The sequence below is a fragment of the Echinops telfairi genome, unplaced genomic scaffold, assembly GCF_000313985.2.
Source record: "Echinops telfairi isolate 266 unplaced genomic scaffold, ASM31398v2 ScPeMD7_23;HRSCAF=83, whole genome shotgun sequence".
In the NCBI taxonomy this organism is placed as follows: domain Eukaryota; kingdom Metazoa; phylum Chordata; class Mammalia; order Afrosoricida; family Tenrecidae; genus Echinops; species Echinops telfairi.
Genome location: NW_022103920.1, coordinates 50123322 through 50150524, shown reverse-complemented (window position 1 = coordinate 50150524; position 27203 = coordinate 50123322). Strand labels below are relative to the sequence as shown.

Here is a 27203-nt window from a genome sequence, read left to right as displayed (position 1 = left end):
TGATGGGCTTTGAGTCTCCACTCCGCACTCATCCACCTTTACAGTGATATGATTTTTTGTTCTTGGATGCTTGATCCCTGATCCCTTCGACAGCTTGTGGTCACACATGCTGTTGTGCTTCTTCCATGTGGGCTTTGTTGCTTCTGAGCTAGTTGGCCACTTGTTTATCTTCAAGCCTTTAAGACCTCAGGCGCTATATCTTTTGATAGCCGGGCACCATCAGCCTTCTTCACCACATTTGCTTATGCACACATTTTCCTTTAGCAATCGTGTCAGGAAGGTGAACATCATGGAATGTCAATTTAATAGAACAATGTGTTCTTGCATTGAGTAGCTACTTGAATGGAGGCCAAATGTCCACAATTGATTTCCTCTTAGAAGCCTCTTGTAAAATCAGTAATGTCTCAATCACATATTTGTCTCCCAAGCTCTTACATCACAAAGGAGAAACTGTTTAAGTGCAACACAAAAAGCAGACAATTTCCAATTCACTTCGTGAATATCCTAGTCAAGTGCAGTGGAGAAGACACAGTGAGATCTGACTTGTCTCATTTGGGTTCCTTTGCTTTATGTAGAGCACCGATAGCCCAGGGATGCCACTATGCCCGTGCTCACCAAGGTTTTAAGAGCCCATGCTTCCTGGTTATAAATGGCCGTGACCTGTATTTAGTGCTTGGCATAATGTACTTTCAAATTGACCAGATTTTATCCTGGGCAGGTTGCTAAATATTCAGTATTAGATCCCTGCTAATCCCTAGACCTATTTTAATTATTAAAAGTCATTAGTGATACTTTATTCAGGATTTATGTTAGAAATAGAACAAATAAGAAGCATTTAAAATTATGTTACTTTTAAGGGGGGGAAAAGCTATATTTTAGCATGATGCCATAGGAAAACATTGAACCTGTCCCCCCAAAATTAAATCTGAGATTCTTTAATGAAATTACTAAATATATCTATAGGAATGACACAAGGCACCCTGGTAGTGCCGTGGGTAAGCGAACTGGCAGTTGGAATCTACCAATTGCCCTGTGGAAAAGAAACGTGACAGTCCAAGCACAAAGATTACAGATTTGGAAATCCTCTGAGACAGAGCTACCCTGTCCTGTGAGATTGCTATGAGTAGGAATCAACTTAATGGCAGTGGGTTTGCTTTGGTTTGATAATAGTAATATATTTATTTCATAATTATAAATACTTCAAGCAATGCATAAATGAAATATTTTTGGAGCTGAAAATAGAGGCAAAAAATCATCTTCCTATGTACTTAATAAATAATGCATTTCTAATTTTTGGTATACAAAGGGATATAACTAAACCCTATTGAGAAATGAGATTTATTTAGAAAATATATAGAATATAATAAATGTACTAATTTAAGTAGCATTACTATTTTTCAGTTTATCAGATATATAACTTTAAAAAATAATTATAAGCAAGACTAGATTACTTGGGCCATATGTCATTATATCATTTATAAACATATTCCTTATATCTTAATGAAAGATACATCTATCTTGTATCCTAACAGTGTCCCAGTAAAACATTTGGTGGATTTGATTCTACAAAGGACCTCCCTGATGATGTTATAACATTTGCAAGGAGTCATCCAGCCATGTATAATCCAGTGTTTCCTATTAATAACCGCCCAATCATGATCAAAACTGATGTAAATTATCAGTTCACACAAATTGTAGTAGATCGAGTGGATGCAGAAGATGGCCAGTATGATGTCATGTTTATTGGAACAGGTAAGCCTTTTTTTTACTTTAGCACTAAATTTTCTTTTAAATGCTGTGCCTAACTGATTAAGGAACCTCAAAACTGTTGGCAATTTTTTTAATTTGACTTTTTAAAATTGTTTTATTAGGGGCTCATACAACTCTTATCACAATCCATACATACATCAATTGTGTAAAGCACATTTGTACATTCATTGCCCTCATCATTCTCAAAACATTTGCTCTCCACTTAAACCCCCAGCATCAACGCCTCACTTTTTCCCCTCCCTCATGAGCCCTTGATAATTTATAAATTTTTATTTTGTCATATCTTGCCCTGTTCGACATCTCCCTTCACCCACTTTTCAGTTGTCCGTCCCCCAGGGAGGAGGTCACATATAGTTCCTTGTAATCGGTTCCCTCTTTCCAACCCACTCTCCCTCTACCCTCCCAGTATCACCACTCCCACCACTGGTCCTGAAGGGATCATCTGCCCTGGATTCCCTGTGTTTCCAGTTCCTGTCTGTACCAGTGTACATCCTCTGGTCTCTAGCCAGCCTTGCAAGGTAGAATTCGGATCATGATAGTGGGGTGGGGAGGAAGCATTTAGGAACTGGAGGAAAGTCGTGTTTTTCATCGTTGCTAATTTTATAGTCACTCTCAGGGTAAACTTAACCTCTGTCAAGTGTCTAAAAATAGAATCAGAAGCCTTAACATTCTACCACTACAACTGTGTTCCTTTTTTAAGCCAAATGTCATATACTAATTTAAAATAAATTTCCTTTTCCATTAAAAGGTGATAAAAGTAATCAGGTAAAGTTAATTATTAGTAGAACAATCAATGACTATAATAGAATCATAACTCTTTTTCTGGCTAGTGGCTTCTTAGGGCAGAGATATATGGCTTAAAAGTATCCCTGAAATCCCCAAGGTATTCAAGAGTGGTTACAGAATATATCAAAGCAACATGATCGGAACTCTGAGATTGCCATAGGGCGTAAGATCCCTCTTTTTCTGCCAGCCAACTGGGAAAATCGTCTGTGGAAAAGCAACAACATTGACCCAACAAACATCCAGTACATTTTAGATAAATCCATAGGTGAATTTAACTACATATTCTTACTAATCCCAGGATTAGAAATAAACTATTTGCAGGCTAATTTATAAGACAAATTACATTGCTATCAGGGCACATAATTTTATTTTTCTCATACTCCCTTTAATAATATTAAAATTTTTGAAAGTACCAGTTACAAATCTGAAACTTGCTACTTAGGGTCAGATTTCAAGGTAATAAATTCCTAGACTCCATTAACGTTGCTAACTGACATAAATCAATGAGAAACAGAGTGAGTGCTCTAGTGAAACCTTGTATAATAACATTTATTTCCCCTTGGTGAGAACAGCACACACAAAAATTACATTAACTACAGGGGAATGGCAACTGTGCAGTAAGTGCTTTAAAAACTAAAAGTTTTATAACAAAATTGTGAAAGACTTATGCTATCAGGTGCAACAGTGTCAGATTTGGAGCAACGCACTACAGATTACTTTTATGGGTGAGAAAGTTTCCCTACCAAATACAAGATTTCCGAGGAGACTCAGGGTCCAGCCACTAGAAATATCATAAATGTCAATGAATTGGGAGAATTAACTTCTGGTTATAAAATATCAGATGGCAGATTGTCATTCATTAAATATTAACTTGCCACTTAATGTCAACTTATGAATGTGTATCTGGACAGTAATTAAGTTTCTTCAATAATGTGACGCTCTTCCCTCTGCCTTTATTCTCCCCTTTGGTTAAAACTTGCTGAAAAGTCCCTCACTCATCGTCAGTTCAACAAAAGCTTGCTTCCGCCTCTTTGTCCAAAGAAACCCAATCCTGAGCTTTCAGTACCTCTTGGACACAATCAGTCTTTAAAGGCACCGATTTCATGAGCATGCGGAATGTCTTCGTGATATTGGATGGCTATCCATCAGGACAGACCAGGGTCATCCGTCAGCGAAGTAAATTGATTGCAGTAATTTTATCTTTCAACTAAGTTGCGCAACACAGTATATCGATCCTAGATGAGTAATCTGATTCAATTTGTGTGAAATTGTTTGAAATGCTACTCCGTAAAGCTTGATCCGGAGCACAGATAAAGTTGTGTTTGGGCACTAAAGACCCGATCAGAGCCACTGAGTAGATTAACATAAATTACCTTTAATCTTTGGTGTTACATGTGGTCTAAGGTCCTGTAAACATAGAGGGATCCTCTTAAAAGGGGATTTTTTTTTTTTTAACATTAAGTTAACTATTAAACTTTCTGGATCTGGCATGTACATCATGTGAGTCCCTAGAAAATAATGATCATTGTTGGGATTGACATATTTTTCTTGGGAAATTTTTCTTTTGTTCCCAAGTAGTTTACTAAACTTGATTAAAGTGGACCAAATGGACTGAGTTTTACCAGAGTTGGAATGGTGAAGGGTCAAATGTATGAATTTAATAATCCCGTTACTTTCTTTCAAAGAACATACTTTAAAAAAAAAACATACACACTGGGAAATTAAGATCCTCTGAACAAATTAGATTAAAAATAATAATACCTATCATGGAAATGATTTGCCTGGTTAATGATGAAAATTGGGAAAAATAATGCTTAAAATCTATTACATACATTTAATTAATCAGTTTATTTTGCTTTAGAATTTTAACTTCTATCTTACTGCAAAATGTATTAGTGTGTGTTACTGAAAAACCATGGCAATAAGAAATTCTAGGTGTCTATTTTTAGAAATCAGGTCATTGTCATCCATTACTAAGTAGTCATTGAGCAATCCTTCTGAATTCAATGCCATCGAATTGATTCTGACTCATACAACCCTCTGGGACTGAGTAGAGGTAGTAGTGGGTAGTTTGTAAAAGTACACATCTCCTAGGGAACAGACAGCCTCATCTTTCTCCCTTGGCACTTCTAGCGCAATCGAACCACTGGCTGGGAATTTGACGGGCCAGCACTTATTTATTGTGCCACCAACGGGCCTTCAACTGTATTTTCAAAAAACCCCAAACTCACTGCCATCTAGTTAACTCTGACTCAAAACTGTCTTGAGGGGACCCTGAATTGACCAGAGAAGCACTGGCGTTAGAGCCTTCAGTGCCGGTCTTCCATCAAAGGCCCCTCACTCCTGCACTACAGAAAGACATGGCATCTGCATGCCTCAAGATTTATGTCCTTGGAAACCTGTCCTATAGGCTTACTGTGCATGAGACTTCACTAACTGTGGGACAATGGCCTTGGACTGGGGGTTGCGGTGTTTAAACGTGACCTGAGGCTCAGCAGCTAGAGTTCTCTGGTCTTTCATCTTGACATTGTCCTTTTTAAACACATATATTTTGTGTGTACTTTCCTTTTCCTTCCACATTTAGGGCTTATAGTTGCACCTTGATTTCATAATAAAAGTGGAAGAACCTGACATGTCAAACTGGTATTATTTTTAGGCATTTTCCAAGGTGCCTGATAATTGAAGAGATTTTAAAACCATAAAAAATTAATCCAATCTGGCATATCTCTGTGGTGTTTATTATTACATTTTTAAAATGTCTCTTCAGGATAAAGCCTTCTTCAAAATTTAATGTGTTTCTAAAAATTCAGTTCTTTTGATTCTACTGTTAAAAGCTAACTAATTGCATGCAGTGCATTTGAATATATATTTTACTAATGTGGCAAAAGTATTTGGCATGGGAGACTGAGATAAAACGGTGTTTTTGAACAAAATAAGATCATTGTATACATTAACATTAAACTGCTCTGATCAATTTAAACTGTGCTCTCCTCCTACCCCTGCTCTTTTCTTTCAAAGATGTTGGGACCGTTCTTAAAGTAGTTTCAATTCCTAAGGAAACTTGGCATGATTTAGAAGAAGTTTTGCTTGAAGAAATGACAGTTTTTCGGGTGAGTGCTGCTTAATTTCAGGTGTCAACAAGTTCAGTTGTATGTCTCTCCCCCAGGACAGCTGCATATTGAAGTTGGTATGGACAAGCAGTCTAGCATACCCTTTTAATTAGCTTGTCAATTAGAAAGTCAGACACTAGTCAAAATAAACTGTGGAACTTTCCATGCTACTTAAATCTAAAGTTGTAAAGAAATATGGACTCTGTTCATATTTTGTTTTCTCAATGATAACATATATAATTTACAGTTTGTATTATGCATGTAAGTTACCTCAAAGAACATGTTTCCCTCAAAAAATCTCCTCTTTCGTACTTCATGCCATAAGGATTATATGTCATTTTCCTGGAAGTATTAAGGAGATACATTCAGCATGACAGGGCTTGAAGTAATTTAAGTAACTTTGTTGTTTTTGTTGCTTAGTTTTAAATTATTATGTTTTCTACAAGAAATGTTTAGCAAAATGAAATTAAAAATTTTTCTTACCTATAGCACATTTGATAAGAGATATCTAATCTATACACCTAAAAATGTGCAGATATGTGTCTTGTGTGAATCCCAGATTGTCACTTTCATGACAGGTCTATTTCTACAGGGAAAAGGGTGAAGTTAGAGTCTAGGGTGATGTGGAAGTGGTATGTGATAGATGGCAGTCCATGTTTTTCTCTTGAAAGTCTAGCACATAGAAATTCAAAGCATATTTTGGTATGAATCATATATGAGATATGATGAGACTATAGATGCATTGTTTTAAAATTTTGATTAAAGAATAGTGAAAACATACATAGACATTTTTGACTGCAAAATAACCTAGAATTAGAATACATTGGTAGAAGACAAAGAAAACCTTGGACCTACTCACATAAATTTGATCATCTAATTTCATTTCCAGACAGCACAGATAGATTAAGTCAAAAAGTATTGCTACAAAACCATAGAAGCTTTATCAAGTAAAAGCATCAGATTTGAAGCCAGTGTTTCTCCACATTCCCTTCATGTAGGTCTATATGCATCATGTCTGTCTTTCTAACCCTTCTCTAGTGGGCTTTATGCTCTTTGATTTATACCATATCAAAATGGCAGTTTGACCATCCTGGAAGGACCCAAATCATGTTCTTTTTACCAAACAATGCATTGGAGAGATGACTATAGGAAACCAAAATAATAAACCTACTTAAATGGTTAAGATCTTGTGAGTTGACCCCACTCTGATGCACGTTGGGGCTGAGCAACATTTTCCGTATGTTTGGTGTGTTTGTTTCATGCTGGAGTTTGTCCGTGTACTTTGCCATTGGCGGTTACCTTCTTGAGCTTTGGGTATACGCTGTTCGGTTGTTCAGTCTATAAAACCCAGCACTGATGAACTTGTCGAGGCAGCAAGTAGAATAGGATCCCTGGGGGATAGCATGAGGGAGGGAAAGTAAACTGGAACTGATATCAAGGAGTTCAAGAAGAAAGAAACTGTTTTGAAACTGATTGTGGTAGCAATCGTACAATAATGCTTGAAGCAATTGAACTATGGAGGGATATTAGCTCCCAATAAAATGTTTTTTGGGAAAAAATTCTTTCAGTTTGAGGAGTAAAAAGGAATATGAAGACACAGGGCCAGCTCTGTAAGATGGAAGGAGTACGATTTCACAAGGAAATCCTTGTAGAAAGACCCTTGCTCTCCTCCAGGAACAAGCAAGGGCGTTGACATCCTGGGGAAAATCCCTTGGTATAACTTTTGTAGCTTTTTTCATAAGTGCCATTTTCAATTTTCTTAAACACTCATAATAAGCCCCTGATGATCAATAATAATTCATAATTATTGTCCTGTGTCTTTATAGAAAACCTACTAAAGTTATATATAAGGAGTTTCAATGAACAGTCACCATGACTTATTGAGTTTATCTCTTTGCCTGGAGTTTAACTGGCCCCTCAGATGCCCTCTTTAGCCATAGTTTTAATTGAACCTTTTTGTTTTTTTAAGGCATGCTAATTAGATTAAGACAAGAGTATTCTCATAGTATTTATCTGCAACCATCCACTGATTGAGACAGATGTAAACACATTTTGCATGGAATATACCCATGCATCTATGGACTGGAACTTTTGTAGCAATATTTTGTTACCTTCTATTTTATTTGTAAAAAAGGGAGCTGATTTTTTGATTAGTGATTTCAATATTGATTGGCAATCAAAAATGTCCCCCAAATGATCTTAGTCCCATATTTCTATATTATTTTGTTAATATAATTGGGCCCTAGGTAATTACAAGATAATATTATGAAGTGAAAAATAAATATATGTATTAAATCAAAATTCTTTTTAGTATTGAAGCAAATTCCTGGCACATAATAGACATTTTATAATAACCGAGTAGCGTCTTTGTGGAAAGCGCAAAAGCTCTTCAGCCATGTGTCAGAGAAACCAGCTTCTGACAAGCGAGCGGTCCACAGGCACAACTGCACAGCTCTAATATATAAAGAGCACAGTAGAGCCATAGAGGACAGAACAGATAGGAGCATAAGTGAAATAAAGGAGTCAGACACATTTCGTAGTAGCATGCTCACCTCAGGGACGGCCATGATCTCAGCAGCCAGGTCCACGCAGAGAAAGTTAGAGAGCAAGTATATTTCTAATCAAGGCTTAAATACACGGAGGGGACGACGTGCAAGCCCCATGATTACATCATCACAGGAAGGGGTTGTACCATAGGCAATACATTCAATGGGAGGGGTGTACACGCAATAGCAAGGGTACGGCCTAGGGGTACACATGTGACAAGATGGGCGGATCCTAGATTCAAGATTGCAGCCTAACTTTGGACATCCTTGAGTTGACTTGACCTTGTCAACCTCTGGGTTCTCCTTCAGGAAAACAATCCGCTATCCTTATCAGCAGGGAGTCCATACAACAGGGGTCTGTTGCTCTATGGCTGGTACCCTCAGGGAGAAAACTTCTAAGCAGCAGACTACCCTCCAGGTGCTAGCAAGCAGTATCCTAGGGCTGGCATTTATTTGGGGAACAACCTGGGGAGAAACCTTTCTGTATCCCACAGTCATGTGTGACAATTTTAAATGATAGACTAATGTAATTCCCCTGAGCTCCCCCTCCCTTAATATGGGGAGAACAAGACTGGACCTGAAGACAGGAAGGATTGGAGATGTTTTAGGGAAAGCACAATTTATTTTTAATATTATTTCAGTTTAGCTAAAATTTAAAGAGTCACATTTTTGACAGGTTTTTCTGCTAATTTTTGGTAGAAGACATCAAAAGTATGAAATTATCATATTTATGTCAAGATTTTAAAAATTGATACTTTGACTCTATATTATGTAAGTCTGTATTAAATGGCAATGTATAACTATTTACTACATCTATTGTCCTATTTATATGTTCAATGTCTACACTTGTATGTTGATTTATAAGCTTCTATATTTTAAAATAAAATGATATAAATGGGCTGTGTTAGCACTCCTACATACTCATCTACACGAAGAAACCCGAAATTGTGAACGTGAGAAGGGAGATAAGTAAAAGGCTGCCTTGTGTTCATTTTTGAGTCACAGAGCCTAAAACGTGTGCTCCACAGTATTTCTTGAATGCACATGAGAAGACAGATAGAGAAATGAGAGGATGAATGTGGAGATTGAGCCCTTCCTTAGGGATCCCAGGCTTAAAGACGCTCCCACAGAACAAAGAAGGGAAACTGGGACCAATAAAAAGTTATCTTGCTGGTTATGTCCCTAAGATTCTCTAGGAGAAAAAAAGAAACTACTAATTATATGTATTTGAACAATTATATTACCACCACTGTTACAAATAAGTTATACATTTTTCATATTCTTTTACTTGTCAGACCCTCCTATTCTTGAGTTTGTCAAGACTACCTTTTGATTTCCCTCTGGTTGTCAACAGAACTGACACATGGTTAGTCATTGACCAGTCAATAAGCAAATATGTATTAGTTCCAGCTAAGGGCATGGCACAATGCTAAAACCTGGTTATGAATGCTACAAACAGTGTCCCGGCACCTATGCGAGGTACAGCATCTTTATGTACTAGCTGTAGACTTCATGAGTTCAAATACGTATTATTAATAAGTATAATAGCATATCCTGTAAAAATAATGTTCATTTATTTGTGATAATCTGATTATGTACTCAAAAATGTGAATCAGAACATGTCCTAATTTTGTAGTAATAACACATTCTAGAGCATTTTCATTTAGGCTTATTTTACACTAATACTAATAAAATATTTCACTTGGCAACATATTATTTAAATTACTTTTAAGAAAATCACAAAATCACTGGAAACTAGCATAATTTTAATCACAAATATGTAACACTATGATGTGTTACATTTTAAAGAATACTCGTATACACTGTTTTACACCTATAATAACTGAGTGACATGTGTGATAGTTAAAATATCATGAGAATTGCTTTTGGTCAATATCTAATAACCACTGATGAAGACCAAAGATTACATTTCCAATATGGATTACACTTCAACATAATTTTTAAAAAAACTTCAGAATTGCAATATGAGGACCATGATAATAGAGAAAGATTGAAGTTGTCAAAGATTTTAAGTCGATCCAAACTCAACTATGGTGAAAGCAGCAGTCAAGAAATTCTGTTGCAAGAGGGAGATCTGCTGTAAAACCACTCTTGACAGTGTTCAAAGAAAAGAGGGTACTCGGAAGCCTACGGGACAGCCAAGGGATGTTTAATTGCTTTCAGTGTATGCAAAAGCTCAACAATGGGTAACAAAAACTGAAGATTAATTATGCACTATTTATTAATGCATCTGTAAACAAATACAGATTAGTACCTACCAGGGTTTGGACACAATGCTAAATCCTGCTGATATACATATTAAATATCGTGATGGAGTCCAACCATGGTGATACAGTCTAATAATATTCAGCATTCTTCACTAAATGCCAGAAAGACGGAACAGATGTGACCGGGAGGAGGTGCCAGAGAATGCTGCTTAGAAACAAGGGTGGGAAGACTCCATCTCTCGTACTTTGGACATGTTATCAGGAGGGACCTGTCCTTAGAGAAGAACAACTCCCTTGATAAGAGTAGAAGGGCAGTGAAAAGTGGGAGGCCCCCAAAATATGAATTGACACATAGCGACAGCAATGGGCTCAAACACAGCATCAATTATGAAGATGATACAGGATCGGGAACTTTTAGTCTGATGTGTACAGGGTTGCTATGTGTTGGAACTGACTCAAAGGCATCTATCAGCAACAACCACTTAAATATTAATAAGCAATATTGTTCTGACTGGGAATAATTGTTTATGAATCTATCGTTTTTTAAATATATATAATTTACATGATGGAACACATATTTTTCCATAAATACATGTTCCAGTTGTCTTTTAATTTAAGTCATATATTATTGTCATTATTATTTCTTTGGCACTCAAGTAGACAAAACATATTTGGGCAGAGTTTAGAGAACTATTTACTTTCAGCATTCTATTCTATCAGGCAAAGTTCATACATGTATTGCGGTGTTGCAATTGGAATATTTCACTGTCAAACTTTGTTTAGTTTTTCAGTCGGAGAGAAAAAACACAACACATTAAGGCAATCACCATATACAGTGAAACAAGCAGAGCAGTGCTACAGTTTCTGATTTTCTTGTTGAGCCTTGAAGTTCATTTCATTTTAAATGAATTTTTAAATAAAATACAAGAGGATCAACATGAGAATTATGATTGTTTGACAAGGTAAATAGGAGACGAACAAATTTAGGATCATGATAGTTTCTGATTCCCTTGGATATTTTTAAAGACATTTCGATTGAACCAACCAGTTAATTTTACCATATCATCTCCATGAGAGAGACCATGTTTATGATGTGCCTTGTCTAGAGTGCATAACCAAAGCTCATAAAATTCTGAATTAAAGCCAGTACTTTGTTCATTGCTATCACGAGATTGGTTTTAGGAAAACACCCTAGTTAATCAGAGAACATTCCAGGGGTTTCAATTACACTCAAGATACTTCTATTCTGGGTGAAATCAAATCCAAATAATAGTAAGAATAACATGCCTCAGTAATAATTTCCATTTTAGAGTAAAAATTTTAATAGGTAATAAGAGGTGAAATAAAGTTGGCGTTGGTACAAGAGTCCAGAAATGACTACGAATTACTGTTAACTATTGAAAATGGCATTAAAGTACATTCAAAACCCAATTCCAAATATTATTTGAAACCATGGATCTGAAATTGAATCATATTTAGTATGTGATTCTGAAGTTGGATAAAGTCAATTGAGCCTCAAGGTCTTCAACTCATGATAAAATCTGTTGTATATTAAAATGTTTTTTTAAAATAAAAATTACCAGTAAATGCTAGATGTTGTTAACTATACAATGTCTTAAAAAACTAAGTAAAATTCAACATCCATTGTATTATAAAATACACATTCAGAAAGCCCTATGCAGGCTGATCCTTCCACTTAAATTAGTCCTAGTGCAATTGTCTTTCCAGACCAAAGGTGGTTTTGCTTTTGAGAAAGTTAAGTGTGTTACATCAAATGTGTTGCATTACACTTAGTAAAATGTATTTTATTTATAATTCTATTGACTGTGAGGGATTGAAAAGCAGTTGCACAGGTAACACGGACATTTTAAACCCAACTCCTGCACTATCTCATGAACAGCTAAGAAAACAAATGAAAGAGTTTACTTTTTATTCAAATGTAAGACAAAACGGATGCTCTCCGAAACCTAGTCTATTCACTCTGTAAAGGAGGGTCCACGTGCTTAGCATCCAAGGGACTGTGTCAGGTTGTTCTGGGATTGGCAGGTTGAAAAGCTTTGCAAATGTGAAAGTTTAATAAGCACTAGATTAAAATATCTAAGAAGGGGAGATGATAAACTGGAGCCATAGAAAATCTTGAAAAGATGCTGCTTTTATTTAAATCTAATTTTTACTTGAACACCAGTCAAATTTGCAATTGAAACTGGTTTCATTTAAAATAAAAGAAAGAAAAGAAAGTTTGCTTATGAAGCTACATCTGTTTTAAATGGAAACCTTAGTCACCACCAGCTCTTTCTCAGAAGCAAATACAGCTTATTTAAATGGATGTCATGTTAATGTATTGCCTATTAAAATGTAATGACAAGCAGCATATAAGACATCTTGTTCTGTAATGAATTTCCCGGTCAAAAAATAAAATAAAATTCCTTTTTAAAGTATCCTAAATTTTAAATTTAATGATGTTGAACTCATACTATATTATAATACATTAGTCTTTTATTCACTAGTGTCTCTTTATGATGGACAGCTATATATAAAATAACTCATTTGAACTGCTTTGTGCACTCATCAAACCTGGCAATGGACCTGCAGTTTATTCTTATTTGTCAGCTTCTTTTTTTTTAAAGAACATAGATGTAGCTAACTTATAGATCAATTAACATTGGTTGTTAATTACTGCTTAAGAAATTCCTTCCTTGCAGTTTGATTATAAAATTTATTTCATGAAAGCATACCTGAAGTTAGTTGCTTACAAAGGCAAATTAACAGTTCCACAAATGAAACTGTGGGAACTGAACAGTTGCAATGGGAAATGTTTCATTCTTCTACATGCCTTGCTTTGGCTAGTTGATTCCAATGCCATACAGACCTAAATAGACTTCAGTTTTGACTTTTAAAGATGGAAATTGGTAGTTAATTCTTCCCTTGACTTTTGACATTTGGTTCTACTAAAGTCTAAAGATCCTATCTCTGCATGGGAGAAATTTGACTATGTAGTCATATCTTTCATCATAGCTTGATTTGAATGATAATATGAAGTCCAATTGAAAAATGCATTTAATAGTAAACCTACTCCCATAAAGAGTCAGTCTTGGAAACCCACAGGGGTTGTTCTACCCTTTCCTTCAGGGTTGCCAGAATTGACTGGAGGCAGTGAATTTGTTTGTTTGTTTGTTTGCATCATCCAGGTAAGTTACAAAAATGGGAAAGCTCTAAATTATTCCATTTTAGTAACTTATATCCTAAATCATGTGCCTCATTGTGTCTCAGAAAAATCACTTTAAATTAAGTAAGAATACTGTTTATACTCAAATGTTTGAACAAAAAAGATTAGTAATTTTCCATGGAGCAAGGAATCATTAGAATGATAAAAATGAATGGACTCTCCCAGAAAAGAAGGTGTCATTATAAGAGTGAGAAAGAAGTTGGCAAAAGAGGCAAACATATTCAGAATGGTTTGAGGCTAGAAAGAGGACTGTGAGGAAAATTCAATTTAAAAAGACCAAAGTGTAATAGAGCGGGTATCCCCCACCCACCCCCCAAAATGGAATTTCACTTGGCAGAGCAGAGCTTTCTTCCTATGCATTTTTCCCTGCCAGGCAAGAATCAAGCAACTTAATCTTAGTGCACCCAGTGGCATCACCTGGGAAGGTTCTCTCTGGTCACAGTCAATTTTTTGTAAAAGCAGTTTCGCTCAAACCTCATTTTTAGCAATGGCTGGTTTAAGAGAACAGCATGCAGTTGTGAAATTTTGTTTCCTGCTCTGGAAAAATGCCACAGAAAGTGTAGTGATGTTGAACACAGCTTACAAGGACAGCACTGTGGGAAAAACTCAAGTGTGTGAGTGTTTTTCATCTTTTTTTTTTTCCAGTCACTCCTTGAACACCGATTATCCAGGAGCCTAAAGGCCCTGGTGGTGACACATTGTGCTGCCAACTGCCAAGTCGATAGTTCAAAACCACCACCCACTTCTTGGGAAAAAGATGAGGCTTTCTACCCCCCCACTGTAACTAAAGAGTTACAGCCTTGGAAACCCACAGGGTCAGTTCTACTCTGCCCCATAGGGTTGCTATGAGCTGGCATCGATTTGATGGCAGTGAGTGTGAGGGGAAGGGACCTTGGTTATTCAGGGTCCTGGGTAAATGTCTGGCTGCTAGTCACAAGGTCAGTGGTTCAAACCCACCAGCCGCTCTGTGGGAGAAAAACGAGGCAGTCGTTCCTTATAATGGTTGACAGCCACGGAATTTCTAAGGAGCCCTCTGTTGTATTTCATGGAGTCATTATCGACCTGGTGGCAGTGGGTTTGGTTTATGGTCATTGACCAGGAGCCGTGGTGGCACTGTGGTTGCAGCACTCAGCAGGAGAAAGGAGTGGCTCTTCCAGGAGGATGAGCAGTCTTGGAAATGCCATCGGGAAGGGAAAGCGCCCCTTTGCTCTGGAGGCAGCCGTTGACTCGACACTGACCGGTTTCTATGATGAATTTAATGGTAGCATTTCCCCACCCCCCTCCTCCTCATACTCAGAACAGGGTTCAATCCCCAGCCAGGGCACCTCATGCCTGGCCACCAGCCCTCTGGCAGTGGGGGCCGGGCTGGGGCAAAGATGCTGATTGACCAGGTTTCAGTGATGAATCCAGATGCAGAGACGAGGGAGAAAGGCCTGGCAACCAACGTCCAGAACTCAGCCCAGTGTGAGTGTTTTTCTTGCTTCAAAACAGGTGAACTGTCAATTGATGGAAAACATTGCTCTGGACATCCTTCAACGTCCTGATCAGATGAAAATGTTGACTCATAGTATGTTTGCAGTTCGTTCTACCAGGACAGACTTTTAATCAAGCTTTCTATTTAAAGGTTGAAAAGATTGCATAACAGTGTGCTACCAAAAAAGGCTTGATTTGTGGCAGATGGGGGACTGGTTTGGCCACCACGACAATGCACCTGCTCAAGCAGCCATCTCAGTGCACCAGTTTTTGGCACAAACAACATGCCTCGCTTGCTGACACATCTTGTTCACCTGACCTCACTCCATATGACTTTTTTTTGTTTCTTCAAATGAAGAGGGACCTGAAAGGATAGCCATTTGATGATTTATTAGAGGTGAAGTAAAAAACGAGGGAGGTGGTCTCAGCCATCCAAAGAGATGAGTTTGGAGAGTGTTTCCAAGACTGGAATTGCAGAGTTGACAAATGTATTCAGCGTAATGGAGAGAACTTTGGAGACAAGTTTGTTTTGTAAAAAAATGTAAATGCATAGAGTTGAAAAAATTTTTTGGGTTTTGGGGGGTACCCCTTGTAGAATTTAAAGGGAATTCAAAATTAAGTGTGATCAACACTGCCATATAGAACAAAGAAATCCAATAACAACACAGATGAAAATAAATGCCCATTTGGCAATATATTGTGATTTGCACCATAGGACAGTAACTCACCAGGGCAGCACTCCCTAGTTTAAGTGTCCAAACTCAATACCCGAGGGAGTGAATAGGATGAAGTAGAAATTAAGCAATTAAGGATAATTGCAGAATATTTTATTTTCAACACAATTCAGCTAGAATAAAGGAAAGACTTTAGAAGATCAATGTATTTACCATTACCTATAAGTTGAATTGGGGGGTGGGGGGAAGGAATAGTGGAAGTAAATTGAAGGAGAGGAAGTGAAAATTGTATAGGGCTCACTCATTCATTTAATAAATATTCTATGAGAAGTTGCAAGTGCGGGATCCTGTCCAGGGTACTAGGGATGAGAAAGTGAACTCAGTAGCCAAATGAAGGGGCAGACAGGTCATAAGATAGGTGTGATATCTGCACTGCCCTCCCTTCTCCTGTGTTCTCCCTTCTGATTGTTGCTGTGAGCTTTTCTCGTTCCACTTCCAGCTTCTCTGGCAAGAATCAGGAAGGCGATCAAGTTTCATAGTTAGGGTTGTGGGAGATTTAACACAATAGGCACAACCAACGAGGAATGGCCACCAATAAACAACTATTTTTTCGTTACATGACTCAGTGAACAATTTTGAGAGCTACCATCCTCAGGTTTGCTCTCAGTGGTGACTTCCAGAATGTGCCCTAAGTCCATTTTTAATTTTCCGCTCATTCTTCTATGAAGCCTGCTTCCTGCCTGCAAACATGATCTGCCCTCAGACTTTGCTTTGGGGTATGGGTGTAAATTACAAGACACAAGATAAATATGCTGTATATCTAGATCCTTATAAGAGGAGAAAAAAGAAATGCAATTGTGTGTGAGAATGAGAAAATGAAAGAACCTTTCACATAAACACTATGCATCAAACACACTTGGAAAGTGCTCAACATGCAGTCTCTCAACAACCCTATGCGAAAATACTATGATCTTCATTACTGAGGAGAGAAAACTGAAGTAGAAAGGGACTAAACACCTTGTCTAATCTCATACTTCTGGTACCGTCTGTCCCAATATGATTCAGGTTGTTTTACTTTCTTCAGGGTTCAGCACCGTCAATGAGACATTTTAAAGTCATTCTATGCATTTAAACCCATTTCTTCTCCTCCCCTTCTGCAACCTATAAGCAAAACCTTTTCAGAACATCGTCTTTGTCTAATTGGCATTCAGTTGGGTGAAGGTGAATCTTCTAGATAAATGTGTTCCGTTGTGTAGCCTTTGGTGTGACTCTACGCTTGTCAAAGAAGGCTTCAATCAGTTGGTGATTGTTACTTTTTAGTTATTACCTCTCTATGTCAGTCTTTTGAGAGGAATTGGAGAGATGATAGTCTCTAAATTCTAGACTTTATGCCTTTGCATATTAAACATACTCTTTAATAAAAATGAAGGATCATAATCTCATTTTAGTTAGCGGTCCTAGATTTCTATGAGTCCGAATCGACTTGATGGTGAGTTTGTTGTGTGGTTTTTCCTCTCGCTCAGAGTCCCTGACAGCTGGGCAGTGACTGGCATTGTCAGCGGCCGTCTTGCCCTTGGTGTTGGGAGGAACAGGTCTGGCCTTCTCAAGCCACAGTACCTCCCAGTTAAACATAACATTATTCACAGAATGACAATTCAGACAAGTTCACCCTGAGACCTTGGTGAATAAAACATATTTCAACACTGTCAATAACATTGATACTGTCCAAACCACAGAAACCATTTACCATCATTCTATCTTTCCTAATATAAGTGATTGCTGCTTCTTTAGCCATCAGCTTTAGCTTCACTCTGTTCATCCCTTCTTCTAATTAAGATTGATGAAGATAGCCAATCACAGAATTACTCCTACTTGCTGACAGCATCTAATCCAGAGCAAAACCTTGCTTCCTCAAAGCTTCCCTCAAACCAGCTAGCACAAAACGAGAACACTTATACCTTCTCTTAACTTCCTTCTTTGTGGCCCATTGTACCTTATTGTGTGTATTCCTGCCACTGCATCGAACAATAAATCCAACGTGGTCAAAGACACGTGTGCTTCGGGGGCCAGAAAACATTGACCCACATGTGACATTTCTCTACATCTTTCCCCGCATATTTCTTATTTCCCACATCTTGTTATGCGCCGGGCTTTGATCCACCAGGCTAGCTGTTCAAACTCCCAGCTGCTGGGTTAGAGAAAGACGGGGCTCTCTAAGCCGGTCAACAGTCTCAAAAACTCACAGGGGCAGTTCTACCCTGTCCTCTAGGGTCGCTATCAGCACTGACTCCGTGGCAATGAGTTTGGTTTTTGTGGTACGGTGGGCACTAAAACTCGCTCTCTGAAATTGTACGCAAAGGCCTTGTTCTTGATTTAATAAATTTAATTATTTAACTAATTAATAACTGATTTTTCAATAAATGAACATGTGTTTTATATATTTTTTTCTTCTTTAGGAGCCAACCGCTATTTCAGCAATGGAACTTTCTACAAAGCAGGTACTCTCATTCTGCAGTATAATCTAGTCTATAGTTTGTTAATTTTGTTTTAAATATTGTGAATTAGATATGTATACATATATTTATGTTATCTGGAAAATTTTACCGATTTTTTAACAGTTGTTTATAAATTACAGAGAAGAATTAATACCATTAAAAAAAATAAGATCATATAAATAAAAACTAAAAATTTAAAAAACTAAAAATAATTATCTTTGCTTCAATCTTATATTGTCAAAATCACTATGGCATATTACTTTGAATGATCTAAATATAGAATGTATTTATAAACATATTTCTTGGATCATTATATGTTGCAAATTGTAATTTATGTAATTTATATTTTGGCAACTGTACCAATTTCCCAATAGTTTTTTTTCATCTACTCTGAATCTTTATTTTGTTCTCACTCTTTTGTCTCTCTCTCTCTCTCTCTCTCTATATATATATATATATATACATATATATATACACCTACATACTAAAAATATACATAAAATATTGATGGCCACTTCAGACCATAAATAAATTTATAAATTTTAATTATATATAAAAACTAAATTTTATTAGTTAATGAACATATGTACTGAGAAATACATAGGTTTGGAAGAACTTTATTTCAATATTAATTTTACTTTTTCAGTAGTATCATATGCTAGAGAAAGACATATAATACATATATATACACATACATATCTATGGACAATGAAGTCAAGATATATGACTTTTAAGTTTGGCTAAACATAAGAAAAGAGCAGTAAAATGGTCACTGTCAAATCATAACATCTAAAGTTCCAAGAACTCAAAGGTTACAGGTAAGTATAAAAGGTTATTAATCCTTCCATTCATATTTAATGAATGCTTTGACAAGACAAGTAACTAGATCAAATGATTTCAAAATGTTAGCCAATATGTGCAAAATAAATATGATCGAATTTCCAATAAGTAATATTTTCTCTATATCTTGTTTCATAAAATAAACTTGGATAAAAACTGAGGTAAATTATGAAATAATCTGGCATTCGAAGTATAAAAAGCAGAATGGTATAGGGTGACTCTCACTACAATGAAAACTAATCTATACAATTATAAAATGTGAGAGTCATTTGATTAATCTTGTTTCTGCATTATTTATATGCTTATTTATGACCATGCTTTATTACCTGAACAAGACTTTAAAATATAAAGTGCCAATAAAATGTAATGTGTATCTATTTCACACAGCGATGTCAAAATAGCTTGATAATCTCCAAGGTATTTAGAGAAACTCCGAGTGCAGATATTATTGACTTTGTATTGTTATCTTACACCTCATAAGTATGTGTGCATCTGTTCTTATAATCCCCAAATTGTCAAGTGTTGGCAAGGAGATCCATGCTTTCCAGGATGGAAACGAGACGGGGAAATTCCTTCCCTTAATGATTTTTAAGATCATTTATTTATTCTTTACTAGGTTTCGTAGTCAGTCTTAATTATATTACTTCCATATTTTGCTTTTTAAAAAAACATTCCTTTCTGTCATAAAATTGTTAAAGCTACCTTAAAGAATTATCTATTAAACGCAACACACCACCAAAAAAACAGTGTGTCACTTTAATACCATGGAGTTTAGGGAAGAAAGTCGGCCTCATTGTCCATAGGTCTCTTTGTCCACCACTGGAAATTGTATTTCATTGAGCGAGGAATCAATTCCATGTATGTTTTGGGGGACATTTTAGAAGTTAAATGGTAGTTTCAAGAAAAAAGGCAAATAATGTTGCAACTAATTTTCTGGATAAATGGACTTGTTTCCTGCTTATGGCACACAATTGTCAGGAGGCTGTAAGAGAGCCTGGGGTGATGTTCAATTGGGCAGAAACTGCAGATCAAGTTCCTGGTTAGGAACTGGATTATGCTCAGTGAGGCCTGAAGACCTCCAGAATATTTCATCTTGATAGCCTAATTACTTGTGCACATCATTAATATTACTGCAAAGAAAATGTAAAATGGAAACTGGACGTTGAAGTGTATATAATTTTTGGCGTTGGTTTCCGACTTTAAATTTCCATCACCGTAACGGGATTTTCTAACTCCTTTTATGCATTACCTCATTATTTCTTTCCTAAAGGTGGATGACAGCTTTAAAGTAACCGCTCCTTTAACATAGCATGGTCTTTACAGAATCTATAAGTATAAATTTTGCTCATTTTTCTTAAAGAGATTTTGCCCCAAATGAAGATCTTTAGATTAAATATTACTAGCCTGATCAGTAGTTTCTTTAAAAAAAAAAAAAGTGTTGTAATCGCAATGTACATATACAAACTTAACCACGGCCGACTAGGTGTTGAATATTGCTACCACTCTTAAAACTTATCCTGTTGTTTCTTAAAAATTATGTATTCTCACCTTTTTTCATCTCAATGACAGTTTTATTTTCCTTAGAATCTAAGTTCATTAGAAAGAAAAGAGGTTATTAGAAAATTAAATAAGGGATAAAAAGAGAAAACAAACCCCCCAAAACCCAATTCCTTCCGTGAGTTCAGATCTTCACAGTTTTCAGATCGTTGTGGATTGCTGTCCCATAGGGGTCCTGTAGCTGCCTTAAGACTCAAGAAAGAACCCAACTATACTTTTTGACTTTTCTTCAGGATACTAAACAGTCATTTTGTAACTTGTCTTGGTTTATGTGAACCCCTAACATAATAATAAATAAGTGAATATGGCAACCAGTTATCTAATGAATATATAGGTGAGAAAGTAAGGCAAAAAGTATTGTTACAAACCATAGAATTGTTTCTTAAACAAAAATATCAAAAAGCTATCATTTCTCAACATATACTTCATCTATGTCTATGTACTTCTGAAGGTAGTGTTTCCTCTCTCTACCCCTTCCCTGAAGAATTCTGCAGGCTTGGATTTGCAACATATCAAAGGAACACTTTTGACATCCTTGTGATTTTTAAATTATGTTCCTTTTTCAATAGTTTTTGAATTTTAGGGGCTGGAGGGAAGAAATCTGAAAAGACAAGGCCAGGGCTGTAGGGGAATGAAAATCTGGTAGGACAGACCATGCTGCCCTTGGAGGTAGCATTCAAACCACCCCTGCCTTTCCCACCAGGGTAGTCACATACACCACTGAGGGCTTCTCCATGTGTTACTGCATGCTTAGGTGTTTAGATGGCTTTAATTTAGACTACAGTTACTCAGCGCCTTGGTGGCATAGTGGGTTATGTATTGGAGTGCTGATCGCAGCAAGATGAGCTGTTTGAAAAGACTAGCTGCTCCTTGGGAGAAAAAAGAGGCCTTCTACTACCATAAAGTTGGTCTCAGAGACCTACAATGGAAGTTCTACTCAGCTCTGTAGAGTCTCTGTGAGTCTGAATCAACTCGTTGGCCTTGGCTTTTACTTTTTGAGAGTGTGTAATTACTTGCGAGTTCCTGAGTGGTACAAAAGGTTAATGCACTCAGCTGCTCACAAAATACTACAGGTTCAAGCCCACCTATAGGCCCTTCAAAAGACTGGCAATTTACTTCTGAAAAACCAGCTATTGAACACCTAATGGATTTCAGTTGTATTCTGACATACATGAAATTGCCATAGGTCAAAACCAGCTCTATGGCAACTGTCTTTTTTTCTTTGTTACTGGCTGTGGTTACTCATTTCTCCAATCTAAGAGAGGGAAGCTGTTGCAAAAATTAGGTAAAGAAACAAGAACCGGTGTTTTTATATTAATCTGTGACTATAGTTTTGTCATAGAAAATTTCAAAATTATACTAGAAATCTGTTGTTTAATATTTCATGTTCTGATTTATTCTGTTATTCCAGTCTCATTTTGAGGATAAAGAAGTTTTACACAATTACATAATTTTAAAATTTTCGTTAGGTATATCTATGAGAAAGTTAAGAGTTTTACTGAAACGATCCAAATTATCATAGAATTAAAGCCAATGGAAAGTCACAGAGTGGCTATGGGACATGAGAGGAAAGAAGCCAGATCCCCAAGACCACACAGAAAGTTAGTGTAGGGAAACCCAGGAAGCTAGCTACCCAAACGCCCAGTGAAATGCTTTTTCACCAACACATTATCTTCGAGTCAGGTACACTGTAGCAGCGGAATCAATTTCCATCTTTAGTGATCTTTTAAAGAGAAATTCTTTATTGGTGGTGTATAGGGTAATTTTCCTGGAGATAGCACAAGAGCAAGATAGTTCTTAATGCGGAGACAAAAAATTCAAATGCAAATACCACGTTGTCTTTTCCTTCCTATTCGAGGTCCGTCTACCTGACCGCGAAAGCACTGAGCACTCCCGATGCAAAAGCCAATGCTTCTGGCCCCAAAGCCTATGGGGCTACACAGCAATACCAAGAGCTCTAGTTAACATTATCAATAACATAAGTCAACATGCACTCTCCAAGAATACAGACTGAGGGTTTGAACATTCTACTGTTCACTGTATACCATCTTCCTGTATTTTCCTGTGCTTACCCTTATACAAGACACCTGTATGGATCAAATATTTAGACGCTGATCTTACTTTGTTTAAAACTGTCACATTATCTGGTAGACCGTTAATCAAACTGGCAGTAATGGTTGCTTTTTTGTTTGCTTGTTTTTAACCCATACATATATTCTGATAGTTTATGTAGGTGCAAATGGAACCACTTTTTCTCCTGAGAAAAGAACCTTGGAAAGCAAGGTCGGTTTTCGGTAACTGTGCCCTCTTTCCACAGCAACAGCTCTATATTGGCTCAGCTGCCGGGGTGGCCCAGCTGCCCTTGCACCGGTGTGATGTTTATGGAAAAGCCTGTGCAGAATGCTGCCTCGCTCGCGACCCTTACTGTGCCTGGGATGGGTCCTCGTGTTCTCGCTATTTTCCCACTGCAAAGAGGTAAAAGACGCCTTTAAAATCATAAACAAAACAGGTTTTTCTCTACCCTTTCCCGAATCTCACCTTTGGGGCACCTTTCTTTCCATAAGTCTATCCATCACTTTTCCTGAAAGGGCAGAGTATTTTCCTTCCTAAAATAGACAGTATAATCCAAAAATGGAGACTGTGAAAGTTGAATTCTGAATCTAATGGGACAAGTAGTTTTAATAAATTATGGAGGGAAATCTAAAAGGGCACCATCACAGTCATGCATGTTTACATTTAGAAATTGAGAACCAATGTGATTTTACACAGGAGGAAACTGAGGGGCAAAGTCAAAGAGACATTTACAAGCAGACTTTAGACTGGTCTGTTGGCCTTTGGGCCAGATATTTTCCTTTTATTCTATCCAGCAACATTCTATCTTGGTTTTAAATTTTTAAAGGCAATCTATGTCCTGGGGTGAATGGAAAATCTTCAGACACAGCAATATTCACCTTTAATGTCTTTGCTCGTACACAGGAGCTCAATTATAAAATGAATTCTTCAGAGTTTGGAAACTATACTGTTTTGTATGTGCTATATATTATGTTGATCAACAATGGTAGCAATAAGACTTGAAACAGAAGACAATGTAAAAATTAAAGATACATGCATGCACATATACATGTTTCAAGGATAGTCTTAAAAATATTGATAGATTTAAAAAATGTGCCTGAATAAATATTGCTAAGCTAGACCATGACAATTATCCAAAATAATATCTCATTTTAATAAAATATCATTGTAAGTTAATTATACTTGAATGACTATATTATGAATGAAATCTTGGTTATTTAATGTCATATTATTTTCAGGAAATGCTTTTATACAGTATTCTTATAGAGAGCTCTTCTCATATTCTAAAAGTTAGACCAAAACTTGGCTTACTTTTGTTTTGAAATATATAGCTTGCTTCTTTTGAAAACCTAACAAAAGATAATCACAACAGAGATGTACTTCTTATTGATAATTGGCTTTTTTCTGTTGCTATTTACCAAAGTTTAAAACTTGAGTGGTAATAATTACAGTAACATACAATATATTTTAATGTCAATCTAAAGACTGAAGACATGCATATCAAGCCCTTTGAAACATGAGAAGGAGAAATAATCAGTGTTTTCAAGCTGCTGCATCTTTGGATCAATGTAATTTATTTTGCTTATTCTTCATTATAGATATTTTCAAAGATGCTATGAACATGAAGGTTTCATAGTTGGTTTGTTTAATAATATTTGGAGCATTTTTAATGTTTCCAAAAAAGATATCAGTTAAACTATGATCGCGATGGCTAAAGCTTTTGATTCCACCCTTCTAAAAACATTAACTATATTGAGGAATATATCTACAGTTTAAGTTTGTCATATTAGTATATATGGGTTAAAACACAGTTGCTCATCAGTAATGATTTTGAGGTAAATGTCCTTCTTCCTCATATCATATAAAAATACTGATTTTCTTATCTCTGAAACATTCAGACTTCCCAGGATGTGGCTGCATTACTTCTATACACCCATTGAGGATGGGGAAAATTAAAAAAAAAAAAAAGAAAAGAAGGCTTTAACAGCATATGACACAAAGGAATTAGTTTCAGTGTAGGGAAAATTGGTAAAATGAAGCAAATGAGATGAAGCAACCAGGAGATGACACTATGTATGTAGGTGGTTATGGATATACGAAAGATGAAAATAGAATTTCAAATAAAATGACATATCTTTAGCTAAAAAAAAAAAAAAAATTGAAACCTAGTTTGGAGAGAACAGCTTACTGATCAAAGGAACTGCAGATGATTTAATAAATAACAATGTACAATGTTTACAGCAATAAAATTTTAAATTAGTTAAAATCAAAATCATATGCTTCTTAAAAACATATTTCTATGGGATTGTTACTGTTATTCAAACAATATGGAATTCATGTTTGAATTACAGATTGGCATTGTTTCCTTGCTACGAGAAAGTATATAATATTGCCTAATTTAATAATAATTCATTTGAACTTAAGGTTTTCTTAATAAAAAAGTTGTGGACAACACCATAGTTGTATCTATTCTAAATTAAAATCCATGTTATTGTACATTTTAAGTGTGTCTGTTGTACCTACAATTCAAGAGTGAAGCAATTAGCAACACATTTTGGCTGTGCTTTGCAGATTTCCTTAATCCAATTTCACATATGTGACATTCTGCCTTCTAAAAGGAGATCCAGAAGCCTCAGACTCTTTATGGTCTTCGTGATGGCATTTTCTGAAAGCCTAAATGACAGTGAAAAGTGCCTTCCCAAATGTTTTGTGGTTCGTGTCTCACAAGTTCTCTTGTTGGTTCAATTTGAGATGTGCAGCATCTGTTTGCTAGCCTTCCTAATTCTACAAATAGAATTCTATAAATACTTTGGACTTCTATATTTGTGAATACAATAACAAATTCCATATTTGCCATTCTCAATGGCCTTTGTAGCAGCTCTTTTTAGGGATGGTAATTAATTTTGCAGCAGGACAATGCCTTTAAAATAGATTCAGTAAACCGTTAAACACGTGTTCCCCAAATTTTTCCAGTATGTTGTGCACAGCGAGCACCATTTTTTTAGCCTCTTGCCCAAATGACACATCTCCTACTTTTGAGCATCACGGTGGCTACAGTTCATGTCTCCTTTGAAGCCAACTGTCAAGTAAGCTGTCCCGAATGTGTCACAGCTAAAATATAATTTGGACATTAAAATACAGGAATCAATGATTTTATTTTTCTAAGAAAATTTGGCTTTTCTGAATGCTATAGAAAGGTGTCTTCTCTCTTGCCATCTTCTGACAAACCGAGTTCTTGTGCTTAAATGAACCGTGGGTTTGTAGTTCTTCCTCTTATTCACTTCACAGGTAATGGCTGGAATTTATGGTCCTGTGATCATAAAAAGTCATTCGTTTCATTGTCTAGTTTAACAAATGATGAATATATAAGAAAAACTGAAATGATATTTAATTTTTTTAATTTAACAAAGTTCTAAAAGTTACATGTATTTTTTAAAGATCCATCATGTGAATTGTAACTTTCAAGGTAATTAATTTTAGTTTTCATATATGACCTAAAGAAAGAAAAAATTTTAACTCTTTCATGAAGAAGTGGGTTGCCAAATTGTATGTTTTGCCCTTACAAGCTAAACACATGGTTTCTAGATGCTAGATTCTTATTGATTGACATCAAGTTGCTAAAAGTCATGAATTCTGATAGTAATATTTTGACTTTAACTATACTCTCGGGATATTTGTATACCTGTTATCAAATGAAGCTATCTCCTCCTGTAAAGATTTTAAGTTTAAAGGAGTATGAGTATTTCTAATCTGTCTTAGAGTGAAAATGGATTGACTCATTGGCAGGGGTTTGTTTTGGTTTTGTGAATTTTTGTTGTTGTTGTTCTGTTTTGTTTTTCTTAACCTGTATAAATCCTCTTGGGGCCAGTTATTACAGGTGTAAACGGATGCTTTTAATTTCTTCCTAATAAGCTCTGGAGTTTCTAATAGAGAGTTTGATCTCTCTTCATTCATATGACATATCTCCAAGAAGGAACAAATAGAGATAACATATATATTTTAATGTAATTATTTTAGACGCACGAGACGACAAGATATAAGAAATGGAGACCCACTGACCCACTGTTCAGACTTACAACATCATGGTAAGTCCCTTTTTTCTCTTTCTCTAACTGTGATAAAATTATACACAATAATACATATCCACAGCATGCATGTAGAGTATATTCTTCTTCCAAAATACGTAGAGAATCTAGTAAGAAAGTCTAAAGAACACAATCATTGAAAAAAATATTATTTTTATTTACTAATAAGAAATATTCAAAAATTTTAGGACTTCATGTGATATAAAGTTTACTTATATTAGCAAAAAGAAGTTTAAGTATATGAGTATATAATACTTGCTGAGGAGTGTACAAAACAGATATACTCATAAAAATTAATTAAAAGAATAAAACATAGTCTTAAAATAAATGATGCAAATTA

The 27203-nt window shown here is 36.1% G+C and overlaps 1 protein-coding gene across 4 annotated transcripts in view; it reads left to right on the top strand.

The window, feature by feature from the left end:
- SEMA3A (semaphorin 3A) overlaps positions 1-27203 on the top strand; it is a 382377-nt gene that overhangs the window by 335996 nt on the left and 19178 nt on the right. For all 4 annotated transcript variants that reach the window (XM_045288865.1, XM_045288867.1, XM_045288866.1 and 1 more), the window contains 5 exons: positions 1533-1752; positions 5575-5666; positions 18270-18311; positions 23023-23180; positions 26796-26863. In XM_045288865.1, the coding sequence (XP_045144800.1) occupies positions 1533-1752; positions 5575-5666; positions 18270-18311; positions 23023-23180; positions 26796-26863 (580 nt within the window). The remainder of the gene's footprint in view (positions 1-1532; positions 1753-5574; positions 5667-18269; positions 18312-23022; positions 23181-26795; positions 26864-27203) is intronic.